The sequence below is a fragment of the Medicago truncatula genome, chromosome 8 (assembly GCF_003473485.1).
Source record: "Medicago truncatula cultivar Jemalong A17 chromosome 8, MtrunA17r5.0-ANR, whole genome shotgun sequence".
Classification (NCBI taxonomy): Eukaryota; Viridiplantae; Streptophyta; class Magnoliopsida; order Fabales; family Fabaceae; genus Medicago; species Medicago truncatula.
In genome coordinates this window covers 6,367,251-6,387,484 of record NC_053049.1, presented here as the reverse complement: position 1 = coordinate 6,387,484, position 20,234 = coordinate 6,367,251, and the positions used below count along the sequence as shown (strand labels likewise).

The 20,234-nt window shown below is 30.7% G+C and overlaps 1 protein-coding gene across 2 annotated transcripts; it reads left to right on the top strand.

The window, feature by feature from the left end:
• Window positions 1–8,134: 8,134 nt before the first annotated feature.
• Window positions 8,135–20,234, top strand: LOC11429452 (linoleate 9S-lipoxygenase). 2 transcript variants are annotated; one of them, XM_039828803.1, is made up of 10 exons: window positions 8,135–8,145; window positions 10,465–10,682; window positions 16,909–17,195; window positions 17,283–17,523; window positions 17,638–17,958; window positions 18,055–18,140; window positions 18,326–18,433; window positions 18,546–18,850; window positions 18,942–19,205; window positions 19,478–20,234. In XM_039828803.1, exons 1-10 carry the CDS (start codon window positions 8,135–8,137, stop codon window positions 20,232–20,234), a joined length of 2,598 nt encoding a protein of 865 aa, XP_039684737.1. The 2 variants fall into 2 exon arrangements, with proteins under 2 accessions (XP_039684737.1, XP_003627182.2); XM_003627134.4 differs by lacking the exon at window positions 8,135–8,145 and having other exon boundaries at window positions 10,418–10,682.

The following is a 20,234-nucleotide window of genomic DNA, read 5'->3' as shown; positions in this document are numbered from 1 at the left end:
TCAATTGTCTCATATGGTTCAAATATGGTATCAACTGAGTTTTTCCTCAATTCTCTCTGATTTCTCGCACAACTTTTTTCTCCTTCTCACGCTATTCTTTTGTGATCTTGTTGAACTTTATGTACCTCCCATGACTTCCATGATTGGTAACAATTCTTTCACATTCATTCTTCTAATAATCCGGCTTTTTTGTTGGTTTCTCATCCATTGAGTGGTGACAATGACACTTTCCGACAAGGCTCGATTATTCAATTGCTAGGTTGCCTTTGATCAAATTTAGACAATAATAATTCAGCTACCGGAAACAGAGGTGTGATTACAATAGCCAAGTTGAATACAAAAACAAACAAAAATATAAGAAAACATAAAAATAAACAATTTACTTCCAATAGAACTCTATAGACACAAATGTAAGCTCTTCAACAAGTAAAAAGTAAAAACACTATTAAGTTTATCAATGTGAAACATAATCAAACACCAAGGGATACAATAACCGAAAGAAGTAACAGTAGAGATAATATCGATCACAAAATCAAAACAAATCGGAACAGAGAATAGACATGGAAAAAAGAATAGATCAAGCAAAAGAACAACGAAAGTAATAAATGAAAGAAGTTACAATAGAACCTGCGTGACATATAAGTGGTGAAATATAGGACTTGCACACCATCGTTCATTAATTCTGGAAGAAAAAAAAGAATAAGGAAAAAAAGAGTATTTTAGGATTTTGGGGGGAAAACTCAAACTTGAGTTTCCTTTGCTAAACCATCTCTAACCATGCCTATGTTCTCCCTCTGATAGTATTTTTAGATTATTTGAGGGGTACTGAGATAGAAAAAGAATCTTTCTGGTTTTCTCTTGTAATCTTCTCAACCTCAGAATCAAATAACAAGGTACCTGAGCTTCCACCTCGCATAACAACACTCAAGAATATTTATTTAGCACAACACACACTAAGATTAAAGAGCCAAAAGTAAATATTTTTATGTTTTTATAATAAATTACAAAAAAAAACAAATCATGTAAGTAGAGCGTAGCTACCTTGTTGAGATCATCAACGATTCCCTAACAATGGCGCCAAAAGCTTGATGGACTCTTTGGCAGATCAAGTAATAGTGTTTATAAAGATCCCTCTCCACAAATATTATTGTTTATACTTGACAATTAAACAATACTTATTAAAAAGTTAAATTGGGGGGAGTTTTCGTAAGATTTGGTTTCGCAAATTAAATTATAGAAAGATTTTCTTTGATAATACTAGTTCCTAGACAATAACAATTTGATTTCTATGTTCACAACAGTTTAAAGAAATAGACCACGACCAATTTCTTGCCTCGACGTCCCATTTATCTAAAATAGAACCCTAATTTCTTAGGTGAAACTAATTTTATCAAAAGATTCATTGACAGTTAAACTACCGACCATACTAATTAATACCTTATGTCTAGATAAATTGATTAAAGAACACTACCTAGTTCGTGTTACAAAAACAAGTGTTGATTGTGAACTATAAATTAAAATCAATTCAGAGTTTATCAGGCATTGAAAATCATTAAGCACAAGGTATACCTTATAAGCATATTTCAGATTGCATTAATAGAGGACATCATCGATTACATATAGTTCAAACAACATCATTGAAGTTGATCATTCAATACTAATCCAATGAGTTTTTCTAGTCATAGTGATAAAATCAACTCATAGCGTCTATAACAAAAAGACTTATGACATTTATAGAGTTGTCTAGGTAGGAAAATACAAGACTTAAAATGGTTTCTCTAAACATCATAGACTCTTCACTAAACTATCAGCACCTCCTTAGAATTTTCTAAAAATCCTTAAATAAAATTGCACAAAGACTCTTAAAAACAAGGATAAGAAATTACTTAGTAAATGAAGGAAGTGTTAGTTCTGGAAATCGATTGAGACAATTATTACCTTCCCATGAAATGTTAGGAATTTAAGTTTCCCCTATCTAGACATTGTCATGCTTTAATTTGCCTTTACGAGTCAAAGTTCGTTTGCCACTTCCCTTCTCATTCTCGTTTTCTGAATTAGTGGTCTTTTATCTTGAAAATGACAAGATTAAGAAAATTATCGGGTGTAAAACTAGAGAATAATCATTGGCAAAGCTCTCTGACTATTGGGTTTGAGGGTTGAAGGACGCACCAAAATGAATTGTGAGTTTTACCTATTCCACCCTATATCTTTCCTTGCACACCCTTTTTTTTTTTTTTTTTCAATTTTACCCTTGGTCCGAATTTCGTTTTCCGGAATGTATTTTTAAATCGGATTTGAAAATCCGGAATAATATTTTACCATAACTTTTGCAATTTTAAGCTTTACAATTCGTAAAATAAAATAAAAAACAGAAATAAAAGGACACAAACATAAAAATAACTCATTTTATTAATATATGAACTATACATTACAATAATTTTCAAGCTTTTTAAGCTTATTATATAAGATCCTAAATCTATTTCTAATATCCTAAGAGCCTAATTCTAATCTCCTAAGATCCTAATCACTACTATGCGATAGGACATAGCAGTAGGTTCCCTAATGGAGGAAAACCGGAGGAGGAGGAGGGAAGAGGAAGGCAGGAAGAAGAAAACAATGTCCCTGAGGGAGGTGGGGGTGCTGAAACTTACGCCCAGATAGGCCAAGCTAAGAACCACACTGACCCACATGACCCTCAGATGAACCGCACTTCGTTGCAGCACTGTTCCATCCACATTGACCGTTCATACAAACCTTGAAAGTTTTCAACGAGACCCTTATCTATGAAAGGCCAACGATGAAAAACGATGGTTTTAGAAGGAAGAAGAGGAGGAGAGGGTGAGAGAGGATGGTGTGAGAAATTGTGGGGTTTGGAAGGTTATTTATAGGGAGGGGCAAAAACGGTTGGGAGACCATAAATGCAGTCAAAAAACGTGATAAAACACGTTTTTTATTACCTGACCATCGACAAAAATGTGTGGTGCAGACCACTGGCCATGACATTGTTGCATTCCAGAAAATAAAATCTGAAATGCACCTTTGTTTTCCGGAATATATTTTCCGGATTAATGCGATAATGGTGAACAAGGGAAAAGTTGGCACTTTCTGTAGGGCTAAGGTTATTCCGGAATGTAAAATCTTGAAAGCTTCAGCATTGGATTCTTTTGAAAGAGAGCCATTAATGTGGGTTTGGACGGTTACAACCACTAACACGTTTTCATTTACTGTACTAATGACCTAGGACTTGTTTTAGGCTATAAACATGCTTCCATCTTCAACAAATACCTTCATTCTTCATTTCACCTCTTTTCTTCCATTTTCTTCAAATGTTTTTAGTTTTTTTGGGGTGTTAGTGGTGTCATGGTCATTATTGACTGTTCGTATGAACCCTGGAATAACATTGCAACTTGTGTGGGGTTCATATAACGGTCAACAGAAACCCTTGACATCAAAGAAAGACACAAAAAAACGCATAACATCTGGTCCGAATTTCGTTTTTCGGATATCACTAACAATTTGCTCCGGATTATGTAATCCGGACCAGGGGTATTTTAGTAAATTTTGCAGGGCGCGCGAGAAGGCAGCAGGGTAGAAAAAGTAATAGTCATGAATTATTTAGTGGATAGGAAGCCACATAAAAAGAACGACAAAGGGTGAAAAGTTGGGGAATAATCCAGGTCTATAAAAAGTTATTTATACGTAAAGATCGTCTTTCAAATAGGCGAAGATATCACCATACCAATTGAGAAAACTGCGGTAACCGTTGGAGTTATTGGATTGACAGGGTTATTAGTTCATATCCATTCATAAAAGATCGCATTGTTCACGCGCAATCAGTTCGATTATGTTGCATCATCCCAATCACTTGGAAGCCAATCGAAAATGCAACGCAAGGAAGCATATGTTTACACCTAAAAGTAATTATATATGTCATGTTAGCTGAAATCAATAGACAAGCGATGGAAATCTATGCAAGTGTTATTCTAGCCAAACAAGGGTAGGTCGATTGTCTTGAAGACATCATATTGAGTCAAAGCTCAAGCAGATCTGGACAATGAGGTACTAAACATTATGGACCTTGTCAACATGTCATGCCATTAATTGGGAAGCTGACAGTCGAGCGTGGGAAAGCTGATGCTTACTCGTGAAAATAGTCGAACAAGGTTAAACACTGTAGGTAATATCTTGTGGCCAGTAGAAATAGTTTTGCCTATAAGTACATACTCTATACAATGTATTTAACACATAATCAATCAATCACAAACTATTTTCCCTATTTTATCACTTTTATTTTTCTGCCGTTGTTATTTTACATGCATTTCCAACTAGTCTAGTAGCAAAAAAAACCTAAAAACAAAGTTCCATCCTCACCATTAATCGCTTGAAGAAAGGGAATCACAGTTAAAGATATCATGACGGGAGTTCTATTCATGGGTATTTAAAAAAAAAAAAAATGTTTGGCACACTCTTGAACACTCCTAGGGGAATTGCAAGTTATATTCTTTTAGAAAAAAAGTGTACAAAATTTGATGGGAACCTACTTTTCCATCCTTTACCTTGGGAATAATTTCGTAAGATTGTTTAAAGTTAAGAAAAGTTATTTCATTCCTAAGAACCTTAGATACCTAAGAATAATGATTTCTCAATCTTATAAAAAATATGGATATACTCATTCCGTACCTATGTATTCCCATAAATGTAAATATTATACTTGATAGAAACACCCCCTTAAATTTACTTTTTGTAAAAGAAAAACAATATTAAGCTTACATACTCAGTAGGGGTGTTCGCGGTCCGGTTTGGATCGGTTTTGAGGTTAAAAATCAACCGATCCAAAATAAAAATCACGTGCGGTTCGGTTCGGTTTGGATGATTATGTTAAAAAAATCCGAACCGATCCGATCCAAATATATGCGGTTTAATTTGGATCGGTTTTTGGATATCCAAAGTGTAACATGTAATTTTTTTTTTAAATATTAATATTACTCATACACAATAAAATAATAGGTTTGATACAAAATATGACACAAATTTATTTAAAAAGTTAACATTACACAATAAAAATGATTGATTATATTTGAAATAGATGAAGTAGTAATAATATAGATTAAATTAATGCAATATATAAGATTAAATATCAATAAGCAATATATTAGTGCAATATATAATACTAATAAAATAATAAATAAGTATAAAAATTTACTTTTGCGGTTCGGTTTGGTTTTGAAAACGCAATCCGAAATCCGATCCGATCATAGCGGTTTTTCCAAAACAACATCCAAACACATCCAAAAATATTTGGTTTTTTGCGGTTTTCGGTTTTTTTGGATCAGTTTGCGGTTTTATTTTGGATTGGTATGGATTTGAACACCCCTAATACTCAGCGTGTTTTACGTCCCAAGAACAATTTTAATTGGTTATCTCAAAAACTCAAAAATTTGAGTTCATTGGAACTTTTTTTCTTTCTTTCAAAATCTACTACATTTTAAATAACTCAATTTTTGACTTTTTTCAATTTTGTTATCTCAATAACACAAACGTGCTAAAATGGCTAACCTCTACCTCCTCAATAATTTATGGTTGTTGGCAATAATATAGAGACTTTATATACTGTTTGGTAGGAAGGGTAATTTTCATGAGTGTCATTTCTATGCACCGATAGTGTAATTTCTTTTTTTTTTTCTGAACAAGTAGTGTAATTTCTTTTTATATATCCATCCAATCAAATTAGAATAAAGTGTCGTTTTTATAAGTGAATTGTTTAAATATCTCCATAAATATTTTAATGGCGTAATTTGATTTGATACATGTGTAAACAAGTTTTATACTATCTATACATACAAATTAAATCCGATTTTCATTGCCCCAACAACTTTGCACTACAAATCGAATCCTCCTTTGTGCATCTGCATGTTGTGGGCTTTAGCATTGCGCATGTTTTGATAATTTATGAATCTTCTTATATTGCTTAAATCTATCAATTTATATTATCATAAATGTATTTCTGGCAGTATATTTCAAATATAAAACACTATTAAAAGCGTACTGCTGATAACATGAGAGGACAGATTAAGAAATTATCATATGGTTTAAGTTGGAAAAGTTTATTTTTACGTGGTTCCCCACTTCCACAATTTTTAAATTTTCCATTCCAATTTACTCTCACTTTTAACAATTTTGATTTATCAGGTTTATGGAATTTTACACCCACCCCCACACACATCTCAAATCTCCTACAACATGCCATGTGAGTTTTGTAAAACAAAAATACATTCAGATATTTTTTATTTTTTATTTTTATGGAAGGAAAACACCGTATGCCATGAACGCTTTTTTATGAGTTTGACAAAAATATTAGGTTGATCAGTTAAGTTTTTTAAGGTTTAAATATGTCCTTTAAGTTTTTTTGTTTTTTTTTTTTTAAAAAATTCAAATAGATCTTTTAAATTGTTAATTTAATACACCTATATGAAGTTTTTTAAGTTTTTAAGTTTCAAACAAATCTTTAAAAGGATAAGAGTGCGATAAATATACAACTTAAATGATCTATTTACAACTTAAAGAAAAATTTCCGGAGAACAAATGCAGTTCCCGGAGAGAACCACCCCCATATTTATCTCATCTTCACCGGACATATCACTATGAATGTTCGAGAATTAGGATTATCAACCGTGAAAATTGAACTAGATTGTAAGTTAGTGGCAGAAGACATCATGGATAATTCTAGCAATCAATCGAAGTTTGACGGTATTTTGTCCAATTGTAGATATAAGTAGAACAATTTCCAAACTTTAAGATAAATTTGGCAAGAACACAAACAAATTATGTCACTCATATATTATTAAGGGTGTTAAAATCGTATGCTTGTTATCATATCTTTTATTTAATTTTATCTTATATTACTTTCAATTTGATTTGATGAATGAAAAAATATAAGTTGCTTTTGGTCAAACAAAAAAGAGGGAGAGAGGGCAAGAACTTTGAGTGTGAAAAGGTTAGAGTTTTGGGATAGTAAAATTAGTGAAGAAAAAACGAATGCAATAAAGAATAAGATCACGTGAAGTGTGTGGTTTCATTTCAAGCGACTATACGGTAATATAATACACTTGCACTTGCATGCTGCTTCTATCAGCATTGGACGTCATGGGAAGCGAATATGGGGTACATATTTCTATTTACATCAACTTAAAAAATGAATAAACCGATCTGAACTGCCGCTGAAAAATATCGAGCAACAGTTAACTTCCAATGAATTAAGCGAATGAACAATTATGAAATAGATTTGAGCAATTTTTGAAATAGGCAGGTCGAACTAAATTTTGCAAGACTTAAGGATAATCTGTTAAAAAATTTAAGGCCTGTATCTAGCATGCGGTCTATCATAAATTTATTTTTTAGGTTTAAATATGACATTTTGAAAGTCTGATACGACCTACCTTTTAACAGCTAATTCATATGAGCGATGAAGGAAATAGTCACAATTGAAAATGGAGGGCATCGTAATGCGCAATCGCACAGTTAAATTATTAGTAGAACAGTTTCAAAACTTTAAGATGAGTTTAGCTTGAACACAAACAAATTATGTCACTCATATATTATTAAGTGTTATAATTATATGCTCGTTATTCTATCTTATATCACATCTATGTATATTCGGCATCATATCTTTTATTTAATTCCATCTTGTATTACTTTCAATTTGATTTGATGAATGAAAATATATAAGTTGTTTTTGTTAAAAAAAGAAAAGAAAAAAACGGGAGACAGGGCAAGAACTTTGAGTGTGAAAATGTTAGAGTTCGGTATAGTAAAATTAGAAAATAAAAAACTAACTATGCAATAAGGAACAAGATCACGTGAAGTGCACTTGCATGCTGCTGTCAGCGTTGGACGTCATGGGAAGCGTATATGGGGTACATATAATAATGAAAATTGCTATTAAAACAATTTAAAAAGTAAATGAACTGGTCTTAAAAATGCCCGTAGCAGTAATTGCCGTTGAAAAATATTGAACAGCTGAATTAATGGGATGAATAATTAGGACATGGATTAGAGCAATCTTCAAAATATAATAGGTTAGGCCGAACTAAATTTTGCAAAATCTAAGTCTAATCTACCAAAATTTTTAAGATCAATGTCTAGCATGTGGCGTGTCGTAGGTTTATTATTTAGGTTTGAATGTGACATTTTAAAAATCTGATATGACCTACTATTTAATTTAAGAAAAATACTAAAAAGTGTATTTAAGACATTGATTAAGGATTTATCAATATATTGTATTAGGAAACGGTCAAAACTAATGAATTTAATTTTTTAAAAGTTAAAATATTATTGAATCTAGTATAGTCCTACTTCTACTATTTTTAATTTTGTTAACAAGTAAATAGTGACAATTGAAAATGGAGAGCATCGTAATGTGCAATAATCGCACGGTTAAATTAACTCTTGTACAATTATTGATATTATTACATTGAACCATGGTTACCTTATGTGAGAAAAGTAGTATGTTTAAACAAAAGAAAGAAAGACGACCTCGTACCATCAAAATCAAAAACAAAAAAGACAACCTCGTACAGGGAATATTTTTATTTGTATACACGTAAGAATGTAATTAACAATAGCTCAATAGATCTATTTGTCAAAATATGATCAATCAACATATATTATTATTATATTTTTTTATGATAAAGTATTTTACCTTCAGTACTTTATTACTGTTTTTTAAACAAATTCATTGTTATTTTATCTGCCACGCTTAGCCTCATGCTAATAGTTTTTGCATGTCAATGATCAATTGATGATTTCAAACTTACCTACGTACTGAAAACTGGAGTTTAGAGTTTTATTTAAAAAAAAAAAAGCGGTTTATTTTCCCAAAATCAGAAGGTTTACACAAAATAAATATTATAGTTCAAAAGAAAAATACTCTCTCCCTCATAAATAACCGATTTAGTTAACTAATTCACATGGATGAAGAACAATGTATAAATGAAAGAGAGATAAAATTATTTTTAATAAAGTACTCTTCTCATATTAATGTATCAAAATTTAATCATATATATAAGTAGAAGACGTTAAAATGAGAGTAATTATACCCAAAAAAAAATGAGAGTAATGAAATACTTTTACACAAAAGATCTCAAATTGATTCATCCCAACGACTACTTTTCTACTTTTATGACGTAATGATGATATTGTTCGTAACCATTTCAATTACGTTGCGTCATCTCATCACTCGAAATTCAAGTGATAACGCAACACAAAATGACATTTGGTTGGGAGAATTTTCCGAGCCGATAGAAGGTTATGCAAGTGTTATTTTAGCCGAAAGAGGGTTGGTCGATTCTTTCTCGAGTCTATTGGCTAGTACATCAACCTTGAAGACTTTAGACCGAGTTAACAGTCAACACACAATCAAACACAAGCTATTTTTTTCGCTAATTTATCCATTTATCATTATCTCTTTATCTTAGTTTACATACACTTCTTGGCCAAAAACACAACTCTATTTAACATTTTACTAAATAATTTCAGGAACCCGTAGCTGAGGGAGAAAATTCTTTCCTCAACGTCAATCGTGCAAAGAAAGAGAATCATAATCGAGGACATCATCTGCTACCTGAACTAATCTCTAGTTTCAATCAACAATTGACATTGTATTATAACAAATTTGAATATAACTGGACATACTGAGAAATCATGTTTTTCTTCTTTTGTTTTTCTCTTCACACACTAATAGTCTAGTTTTGAACATCTTTGGGGCCAAGCACTGCAATTGGGTGCTCTTCTCATTGCATTATTGCCCCGGTAAATTCGCCTACCTACCTCTCAAATTATAGTCCTCAACGTCCTCTTGCTAATATTATTATTATTATTATTATTATTGCACTGAACCATGGTTATCTTCTGTGAGAAGAGTATGTTTAAACAAAGACGACTTCATTTTAGTCACATAAAAAAAGACAACTAATTCGTTTAAGGAATACTCCATTTTTTTTTAACACTGCACCTATGTTCATTCAAAAAAAAAAACTGCACCTATGTTAAAAGTAAAGAGAAGATTGCTTTTAATGAAGTACTTTTATCATGTATTAACTTTTACCATATATATAAAAAATTGAAGATATTGAGTTGAAATTGATGATATTAATTCCATTGTACAGTAGAAAAGAAGTCGTTAATGTTGCATGCAAATTGAAAAAGATAAATTATTTTGGTAAATGTTTTTTTTTTACAAGTAGATCAATTATTTTGGATGAGGATAAAATATGGAAAGAACATTGACTCATATGATTTGAATCAGTCTCTAAAAAAATAATATAGTTTTGAATCAGAACATTAATTTGGCCCTATAAATAATGAGATGGTTGCAACATGCAAACCACAAACTTTTCTTTCATTAATTTGCAAAAGAATACAAAATTAAAAGCAGTAAATTACTAAGATGTATTCAGGGGTGAAAAGTATCTTTAACAGAGGCCAAAAGGTGAAGGGGACAGTGATATTGATGCATAAGAATGTATTGGATATCAACGAAATCACTGCAGCTCAAAGTGCCACTGGTTTAATCAAAGGTGGATTCAATGTTGTTGGTGATATCACTAGCTCTATAATTGATACCTACACTTCCTCCTTTGGCCGTTCAGTGGCTCTCAGGTTGATTAGTGCTACCAATGTTGATGGTAATTACTTCTTAATCTTTCATACTACTACTCGACACTAATGATCATTTTACAACTCTCCTAAAAGAATTTGAACTTTGCACCTTGAAATATGTGTTTGGGGGAAGCTTTTTGGAGTATTTTAGCAACATGCACCTTACTGTGTGTATAATTAACAAATTTTTCATTATCACTTCTAACATATAGTCCTTCTAAAAAAAAAATGAGTGGATGTCCCTTAAAAAAATGAGTGAATATATTCTAACAAATGCCTGCAAAAGTTGCTAACTTAAACCCTTGTTTTATATATTATTTTAGTTTTAACTTGTTAAAGTAGTACTTCTAAAAATTAAATGAGTCTATCTTAACAAATGCCATATAAAAAGTGATTCATATAGTAAGTGTCTTATGATTTTAGGTGAAGATATAATGTGCTGATGATTTGATGATCCTTTAAACTTTATTCTTTTGTTAATATATGAGGTAGAATTTTCACTATAAAAATAAAACAAATAAAATTGGGACGAAAATTAGTGATGGAAAAATATTTTTTTTCCCTATACTTTGGTCACTAAATTTAGGGAGATTTTTTTCCTCTAAAGTTCTTCTTACTAATTCAAGTTTTTTTAGTAGCTTTTTTCTTCCTTGGAGAGATCTAAGGCTACAAGCTGGCATAACCACTACTAGAAAATATACATCTTACAACAGGGGTTTTCACATCGGCACAGAAAATACCTAATGGGAAAGATGCACACAGTGACAATTTTGAAATTTTAGTAAACTTTGGTTTGCCTTTCACATCGGTGGACATAGGCTCTGTTTAGTAAAAATAGCGGATAATTGATAAGTTAGCTGATAGCTTTTAGCTGATAAGCTAGCTGATAGCTTATAGCTGATAAGCTAACTGAAGTGTTTGGTAAAAATAGCGGTTCAACTAGCTGATAAATGTAAAATGACATAAAGGGTATTCTTAATTCATAATAAAAATTATATCATTAATTTAAGTATTTGTAATTTTGTAAACTAATTTTTCTTTAAAAAAATACTTTAAATTTATTAATTTAATATATCCTATGTATTATAAATTAAATTAAATTTTATTCACTAAAATTTTATCTTATATTTATTATCATTTAAGTGTTTCCACTTTATAAAAAAAATAACATTTACCTCAAAAACAAAAAAAAAAAGTAGCACTAATAGAGTAATAATAATAACAGAGAATAAAGAAAATAACACTTATCTCAAAAAAAAAAAAAAGTAACACTAATAGAATAATAATATTTTGTTTCGTAAAAAAAAAACGAAGGTATATATTTTTTCAAAAAAAAAAAAAAAGGCCAGCTGATATATATACAAAAATTGGAATAAAGGGATAGTAGTCTTTATTACGTAGCTTATTATAAAAATTATAATGGATAAAAATACAATTTAAATGAAATAATAAGGGTAAAATTGGAAGAAAAAGTGAGAAGCTATAAGCTATAAGCTCAAACGCTACTTGGAATAGCTTCTGAAAAATAGCTTATAAGCTCGTGAAATAAGCTATAAGCTCATGGTAAAAAAGTGTTACCAAACAGAGTTTTTTTTATCAAACGAGCTTATAAGCTATAAGCTAGAAGCTAAAAGCTCTTTTTTGGGGTTAACCAAACAGACCCATAAGTACCTGAGAGAATTCCTAATAACATATAACATTTCACATCAGTAGATAATTGAGATGAGGGGGAAAAAAACGTGGTAGCATTTTCACAATTTTAGTGAACTTTGCATTTTACCAAACTTTGAAATCGGTCGCTAAATTGTACGCTAAACAAGTAACAGACCAATTTTTTAAGGTTTTTTCTAAATTACCTTTAAAAACTCATGGACAATTTACCCAAACCAATCAAAATTTTCCATTTGTACTCCATTAGAATAATAATATTTATTATTTTATTTTGCACAAATTTAGCATGTATTTTATTATTTGCATATTCACCCCATCTTAAATTAATGATTTTTTACAATTTAAACCATCACAATAATTAAATTTCTCCTCTAATCCAATCACTCTCTTTTTTTTTTATCAAATTTGGAATTTAATGCCAAAGATCATGCATTCATTCAAATTTAGTTGAACAATTTGGCAAAAATCATTAAAAATTAAAATTATCACTCGTGGGAATCGAACTTAAATGCACCCACTTATTTGAAATGTTTTCCCAAACCACTTGACCAATACATTTTTTATGAATTAAATTGGAATGCAAAAATATGTTATTAGTGAGCAATTTTTTTTATTTTTTTTTTTGCAGTGACTTATAATTTAACTTTAGTAAAAATAATAATAATCATTTTATGTGTGTATATTTATGAAATAGTAAATCTTTCTTAAAAAATAATAATAAATTCATTCAATTGATTTTTTATATTGTAAATATCTTTCTTTTATATAAATTCATACTTTTATATAGATTCGATGAACTACAACAATGTTTCATTTGTGATCAACCAAATTATGATTTATTTTAGATAATATTTTTCATTTGGATCAGATAAATTGTTTAAAGGTATTAATTTTTTTTTTTTGCAATGTCTTATAAGTTATAACTTAGCTTTAGTAAAAAAAAAGGCTTATTTAATTCTTTGGTTTTATTTTGGTCTCACAATTAATAAAACTCACGTTTTAGTCCTTCACTTTTCCCACAGTTTGCAAATAAATTAACTTTAACCTCAAATATCTATGGTGAACCCCCTGGTCCACTATAGATCCTATTATTTTTTTTAATATAAACCGTTTGATCTTTTTTAATAAAGAAAGATTGTTAGATCATGCATGTCCACTGTATCTTACTGTGAACCAACAACATCTAGCATTATATCCCATACTTCATCTTCTTTCTTTCCCTCATTCATCACCTTCATAAAAAAAAATCCAGAGAAAATCCAGATAACCACCATCAAAACCTCTTTTTCAAAACCACCATCAACACCGTTGTCTATATATCCATCATCTCGATCCCTATCTCTCTCAATCGAACCCACGCACCCCAAATTCGAATTCGAATTCGACAATAAAAAATTGAAGCTGCGATTGATTTTTTATTGAGAAGTCAAAAATGAAAGAGAAAGAGGAGAATGCAATGAAGATGATAGAAGGGGAAATGGTATCCGATGGAGAAGAGAGAGCATGAGAGGTAAGGAATAGTTTAGGAAAAAAGGGTTTAAGGGGATAGAGAGTAGATCGGGATTGAGAGAGATAGATTGGGAAAAAAATCAATTTTTTTTAAGCATTGTCATTGAGAACTATTGTGATTACATCTATGATTCTGGAATTCTTCTACTTAACAGTCCTTCTTGGTTCAGCAAAAACGATGCAAATCTATAGGAAGATGAATTGAGTTAAAAATTAGAATAATAAGGAATGAATGAATATGAATCAGAAGAAGCAAAGAGATATTCTTGACGTGGGAGAAAAGATTAATGAGAATTAGAATCTTGTCCAAATATTATGTAACAACATAAGAATCTTAAAAAAATTCCTTTAAATTTATCTATTTATTTTTTAAAATGTTGGATCTTCTTGTTGTTGATTGATGATTATGGATTTTGTTTTAATGGTATAATTGGGATAATAAAAAAAGCAAATATTAAATATACTCATATAGTTTGTTACACTTTTTAAATGATAAAGGAAAAAAACCAAACACACATATCGTGTTTGTTACATTTGTTTTAATATTTAAATTTATTCTTATTTATTTGTTACATGTGTTGTTTGTATTAAAAATTAAGGGTATTTTTGGAAAGAAAAATCCTGTCCAAAAGTGCTGAAAGAGATAGTTTTCTTTATATATAGTATAAATACTATATATAACTAGCGAAAAAACGGGCACGTGACATGTGTAAATTATGAACGGTATTTTATATGAAATTTTGATTTTGATTAAAATTATAAGTACAAATATTTGTGAAATTAAAATTGTAACAAACCCAAAAAAATCATGTTTATCTTTTACCACAACAACACAGTAGTTTAACAAATATAATATAAATTCTTATCTTTTTTTAATACCACCAAGAATGGAACATTAATATAGGAAAATTTGTTTAAAGGGTATAATTGAAATTATAAAAAATTCAGCCCAAAGTCTCTATTCCCTTCATATATAGTATATATAGTATTTTGTAAAAAAAAAAAAAAAAGTATATATAGTATTGTTCCTGTTGTAGTGGTATATTTCCTATTTTAATGAGATTTCATTTTTCTAATTCAAATTTAATATAATATTATTAAAGGATAAAATAGTAAATAAAATAGGCTTAATTGCACTTTTGGACCCCTATCTTTTCAAAAGTTGCGATTATGGACCCCTAACTAATTTAAATACAAAACAGCCCCCTATGTTCTGATTTTTTGCCAATTTTGGACCCCAATTCATTGTTGACTCGGTCAACGCTGACGTGGCACCCTAAGTGAGGTGCCACTTGTCAAATTTTTTTTTTTTTGCCTTGGGGGTCCAAAACTGCTAAAGAATCAAAACATAGGGGACTGTTTTGTATTTAAATTAGTTAGGGATCCATAACCGCAACTTTTGAAAAGATAGGGGTCCAAAAGTGCAATTAAGCAAATAAAATATTTTAAATGAACAGGAAAATCAATAGTATATACATATAAAGTAATGTTTTTATGCCACATGTTGCGTTTGTAATGCCCTGAATTCTGGTAGAATCGTGCACTTGCGGTTTTATCCCATCAGTCATCGAATCTATATAAAAGTATGAATTTATATAAAAGGATGATATTTAAAATATAAAAAAAATCAATTGAATGAATTCATTTTTTTTTTTTTAAGAAATATTTACTATTTCATAAATATACACATATAAAATGATTTATTTTTTTTATACTAAAGCTGGGTTATAACTTATAAGACACTGCAAAAAAAATAATAATAATAATACCTTTGAACAATTTATCTGATCAAAATGAAAGATAGTACCTAAAATAAATCATAATTCGTTTGATCACAAATGAAACAATGTTGTAGTTCATCGAATCTATATAAAATTATAAATTTATATAAAAGAATGATATTTAAAATATAAAAAATCAATTGAATGAATTATTTTTTTTAAGAAAGATTTACTATTTCATAAATATACACATATAAAATGATTTTTTTTACTAAAGCTAGGTTATAACTTATAAGACCTTGCAAAAAAAAAAATTATTACCTTTAAACAATTTATCTGATCCAAATGAAAAATAGTACCTAAAATAAATCATAATTCGGTGGATCACAAATGAAACATTGTCGTAGGTCATCGAATCTATATAAAAGTATGAATTTATAAAAAAGAATGAAATTTAAAATATAAAAAATCAATTGAATGAATTCATTTTTCTTAAGAAAAATTTACTACTTCATAATTATACACACATAAAATGATTTTTTTTTCTCACTAAAGCTAGGTTATAAAGGCACTGCAAATAAAAATAAAATAATTTGCTCACTAATAACATAATTTTGAATTCCAAATTATTTCATAAAAAATGTATTGATCAAGTGGTTCCAGAGTACATTTTAAATAGGTGGGAGCATCCAGGTTTGATTCTCAGGGGTGATAATTTTAATTTTTAATGATTTTTGCCAAGCTAAAAAAGAGGTTTGGAGAGTGATTGAATTAGAGGTGAAATTTAATTATTGTGATGGTTTAAATTGTAAAAAATCATTAATTTAAGATGGGGTGAATATGCAAATAATAAAATACTTGCTAAATTTTTGCAAAATAAAATAATAAATGTTATTATTCTAATGGAGTACACATGAAAACTTTTGATTGGTTTAGGTAAATTGCCCATGAGTTTTCAAAGGCAACCTAGGCCTCACCATTTTTTAAATCTGCAGGTGATATAAGTTTCAAAGTTTATCGTTTTTAAATGAATGGCTTTACAAAGGATCCAAATGAAAATTGTCTTTATATTTTAATTTTTACAAGAATTTGATCCTGAGTCCATTAAGATTCAATTTATTTTCCCTTTTGTTTTATTATAAATTTTTATTTTTATTTTTGTGATTATCACTTTGACGTAACTTATTTTAAATAATAAATCAACTATTACTAAAATATATGTAGGAAATTAGGAATTATTTCACTTTGATATAATCTAAGCAACTTGGGTGAACATAAATTTAGCACTTAGCATAAGAAAAGATTAAGTTGTTTATATTGACATAAATTAAGCATTATGACATATTTGTAGGAAGTGGAAAAGGTAAAGTGGGAAAAAAAACATATTTAGAAGGTCTTGTTACCTCCATACCAATTTTGGGAGCAGGGCAATCTGCATTTGATGTTCATTTTGAATGGGACAGTGAGATGGGAATTCCAGGAGCATTTTATATTGAAAATTTCATGCTAGGAGAATTCTTCCTTGTAAGTTTGACGCTTGAAGATATTCCCATCCATGGAACCATCAACTTTGTTTGCAACTCATGGATTTACAATGCTAAAAAGTATAAAACGAAACGCATCTTCTTTACGAACAAGGTAATGAAAAAAAATCATATTTCTTTAACATGCTAATACAAATTATATTTCTCAAAATTTGACACCGATAAATAAATATAAATATAGACGTACCTTCCAAGCGAAACACCAGCTCCATTAGTCTACTACAGACAAGAAGAATTGAAGACTTTAAGAGGAGATGGAACGGGTGAGCGCAAAGAATCGGATAGGATCTATGACTACGATGTTTACAATGACTTGGGTGATCCTGACAAGAAAGAAAGCTTGGCTCGTCCCGTTGTTGGAGGATCCAATAACTTGCCTTACCCTCGAAGGGGGAGAACCGGCAGGAAACATGCTAAAAAAGGTGATAAACTTTATGCTCTATCTTAAGTTAAAGGTCCTATGATCAAAACATTTCCTCTATATGATTTTAAAGATATTGATCTTGTTGCTAATGTCTTCTATTTGTATGTTACAGATGATAAAAGTGAGAGTCGGAGCGACTTTGTTTACATTCCAAGAGATGAATCATTTGGCCACTTGAAGTCTTCAGACTTTCTTGTTTATATACTGAAATCAGCATCTCAAAATGTTATACCTCAATTACGATCTGCACTTACATTACAATTCAATCAGCCAGAGTTTAACACTTTTGAAGATGTCCGTTCATTATATCATGGTGGAATTGAATTACCTACTAATGCACTTAGCAAAATTAGCCCCATACCAGTGTTCCAGGAACTCCTCAGAACTGATGGTGAATCGGCCCTAAAGTTTCCACGACCTAAAGTGGTTGAAGGTATCTATTAGAAACACATGTTCAGTCCTAGCAATATATTTTCATAGAATAAATAAAAATATCACGGATCATTTGAAATGCTCTTATTTTGAGCAGTTAATCAGTCTGCATGGATGACTGATGGAGAATTTGCAAGGGAGATGATTGCTGGTGTGAATCCACACATAATCAAAAGACTTCAGGTAAACTTGATAGTTTAACGATTTCTTTGCGAACAGAAAATTTAATTTTTATTTTGACCATATTTCCCGAAAGATAGCATCACGAAATCTTCAAGAATTAGGAGCAGCCATATTTCCTTCGCTAGAAATAACATTTTCCTATTTTTAATTGTTAACTTCATTATTACTTTCTATATTTATTGTAGGAGTTCCCACCAAAGAGCAAGCTAGATACCCAACTCTACGGTGATAATACGAGCACAATAACCGAAGAACAGTTACAGCTAAACATGGATGGGGTCACTGTAGAAGAAGTAATGACATAGTTTAACATTAATACCATGAATATACATCTTTGCCAATGTTATTTTGTGGTTATTTATGATTCAAATAATTACAATGACTAAATTATATTTTTTTGAATAGGCTATCCAAAACAACAGGCTTTACATACTTGATCACCATGACCCAATATTTCCATATTTGAGGAAAATAAACTCAACTGATACAAAGGCATATGCTACGAGAACCTTCATTTTCTTACAAAATGATGGAACTTTGAAGCCATTGGCCATTGAGCTAAGTAAGCCACATCCTCAAGAAGATAGTTATGGTCCTGTTAGTAATGTTTACTTGCCTGCAAGTGAAGGTGTTGAAGCTTCTATTTGGCTACTTGCCAAAGCTTACGTTGTTGTAAATGACTCCTGTTTTCATCAACTTGTCAGCCACTGGTACGAATTATGTTGATGAGTTTTTCTAGAATCAAACGTATTTAATTTCATCAATCTATGAGTAATTCATTAATATCTACATGTGTAACAGGTTGAACACTCATGCTGTTGTTGAGCCATTCATCATAGCAACAAATAGGCATCTTAGTGTGGTTCACCCTATTCACAAACTTCTACTTCCACATTATCGTGACACAATGAACATTAATGCACTTGCAAGGAATGTCTTGGTTAATGCAGAGGGTATTATAGAATCGACATTCTTGATGGGACGTTATTCTTTAGAATTGTCTGCTCTATTATATAAGGATTGGGTTTTCATAGAGCACGGTCTTCCTAATGATTTACTGAAAAGGTAACCTTACAAAATATTAGATCCTGCACATAAATTAATTAGTAAAAAAAAAGGATTGGAAAAAATGTTAGTAACCACAATGTAAGACGAGAAATCAAGGTTTTTTTATGTCCAAACACCGTTGGTTGAGGCCACATCAACTGTATTTTACCGCGTTTCGCTAGAATAACTAAGATCATACTACAACCAATTTAAAATCTTGGTTAAATAGATACTGATCTCAAGCTTTTTAATTTTTTATATTAATGATATCTTCCTTGCTTGTTATCTAGAGGAGTGGCTGTTGAGGATCCAACTTCCCCACATGGAATTCGCCTTCTGATAGAGGACTACCCTTATGCTGCTGATGGACTAGAGATATGGGATGCTATCAAGTCATGGGTTGAAGAATATGTGAGTTTCTACTACACGTCAGATGCTGCTGTTGCGCAAGATTCTGAACTGCAAGCATTTTGGAGAGAAGTTGTAGAGGTGGGTCATGGTGATTTGAAGAATGCTACATGGTGGTTTAAGATGCAAACTTGTACAGAGTTGATTGAAGCTTGCACTATCCTCATATGGATTGCTTCAGCACATCATGCAGCTGTTAATTTTGGTCAATATCCATATGGAGGATATATACTTAACCGACCAACTAAAAGCCGGAGACACATGCCTGAGAAAGGGTCTGCTGAGTATGCCGAGCTTTCTAAGAACTTTCAAAAGGTGTATCTAAGGACAATCACACCAAAAAATGATACCCTCACTGACCTTACGATCTTAGAGGTCTTATCAAGGCATGCTTCTGATGAGCAATACCTTGGACAGAGAAATGAAGGCGAGGTTTGGACTTCAGATTCACAGCCATTAGAAGCTTTCAAGAGGTTTGGAAGGAAGTTGGCTGAAATTGAGGTAAAGCTCATTGAAAGGAACAATGATGAGTCATTGAGAAACCGATACGGGCCTGTGAATATGCCATACACTCTGCTTTATCCTTCTAGTGAGAAAGGATTGACTTGCAGAGGCATTCCTAATAGTATCTCCATCTAA

Coding starts and splice junctions, on each gene's coding strand:
- LOC11429452 (XM_003627134.4), top strand. CDS start 10,445: ATGTATTCAGGGGTGAAAAGTATCTTTAACAGAGGCCAAAAGGTGAAG. Junction 18,141..18,325: donor ACATAATCAAAAGACTTCAG/GTAAACTTGATA, acceptor TATTTATTGTAG/GAGTTCCCACCAAAGAGCAA. Junction 18,434..18,545: donor ATGGGGTCACTGTAGAAGAA/GTAATGACATAG, acceptor TTTTTTGAATAG/GCTATCCAAAACAACAGGCT.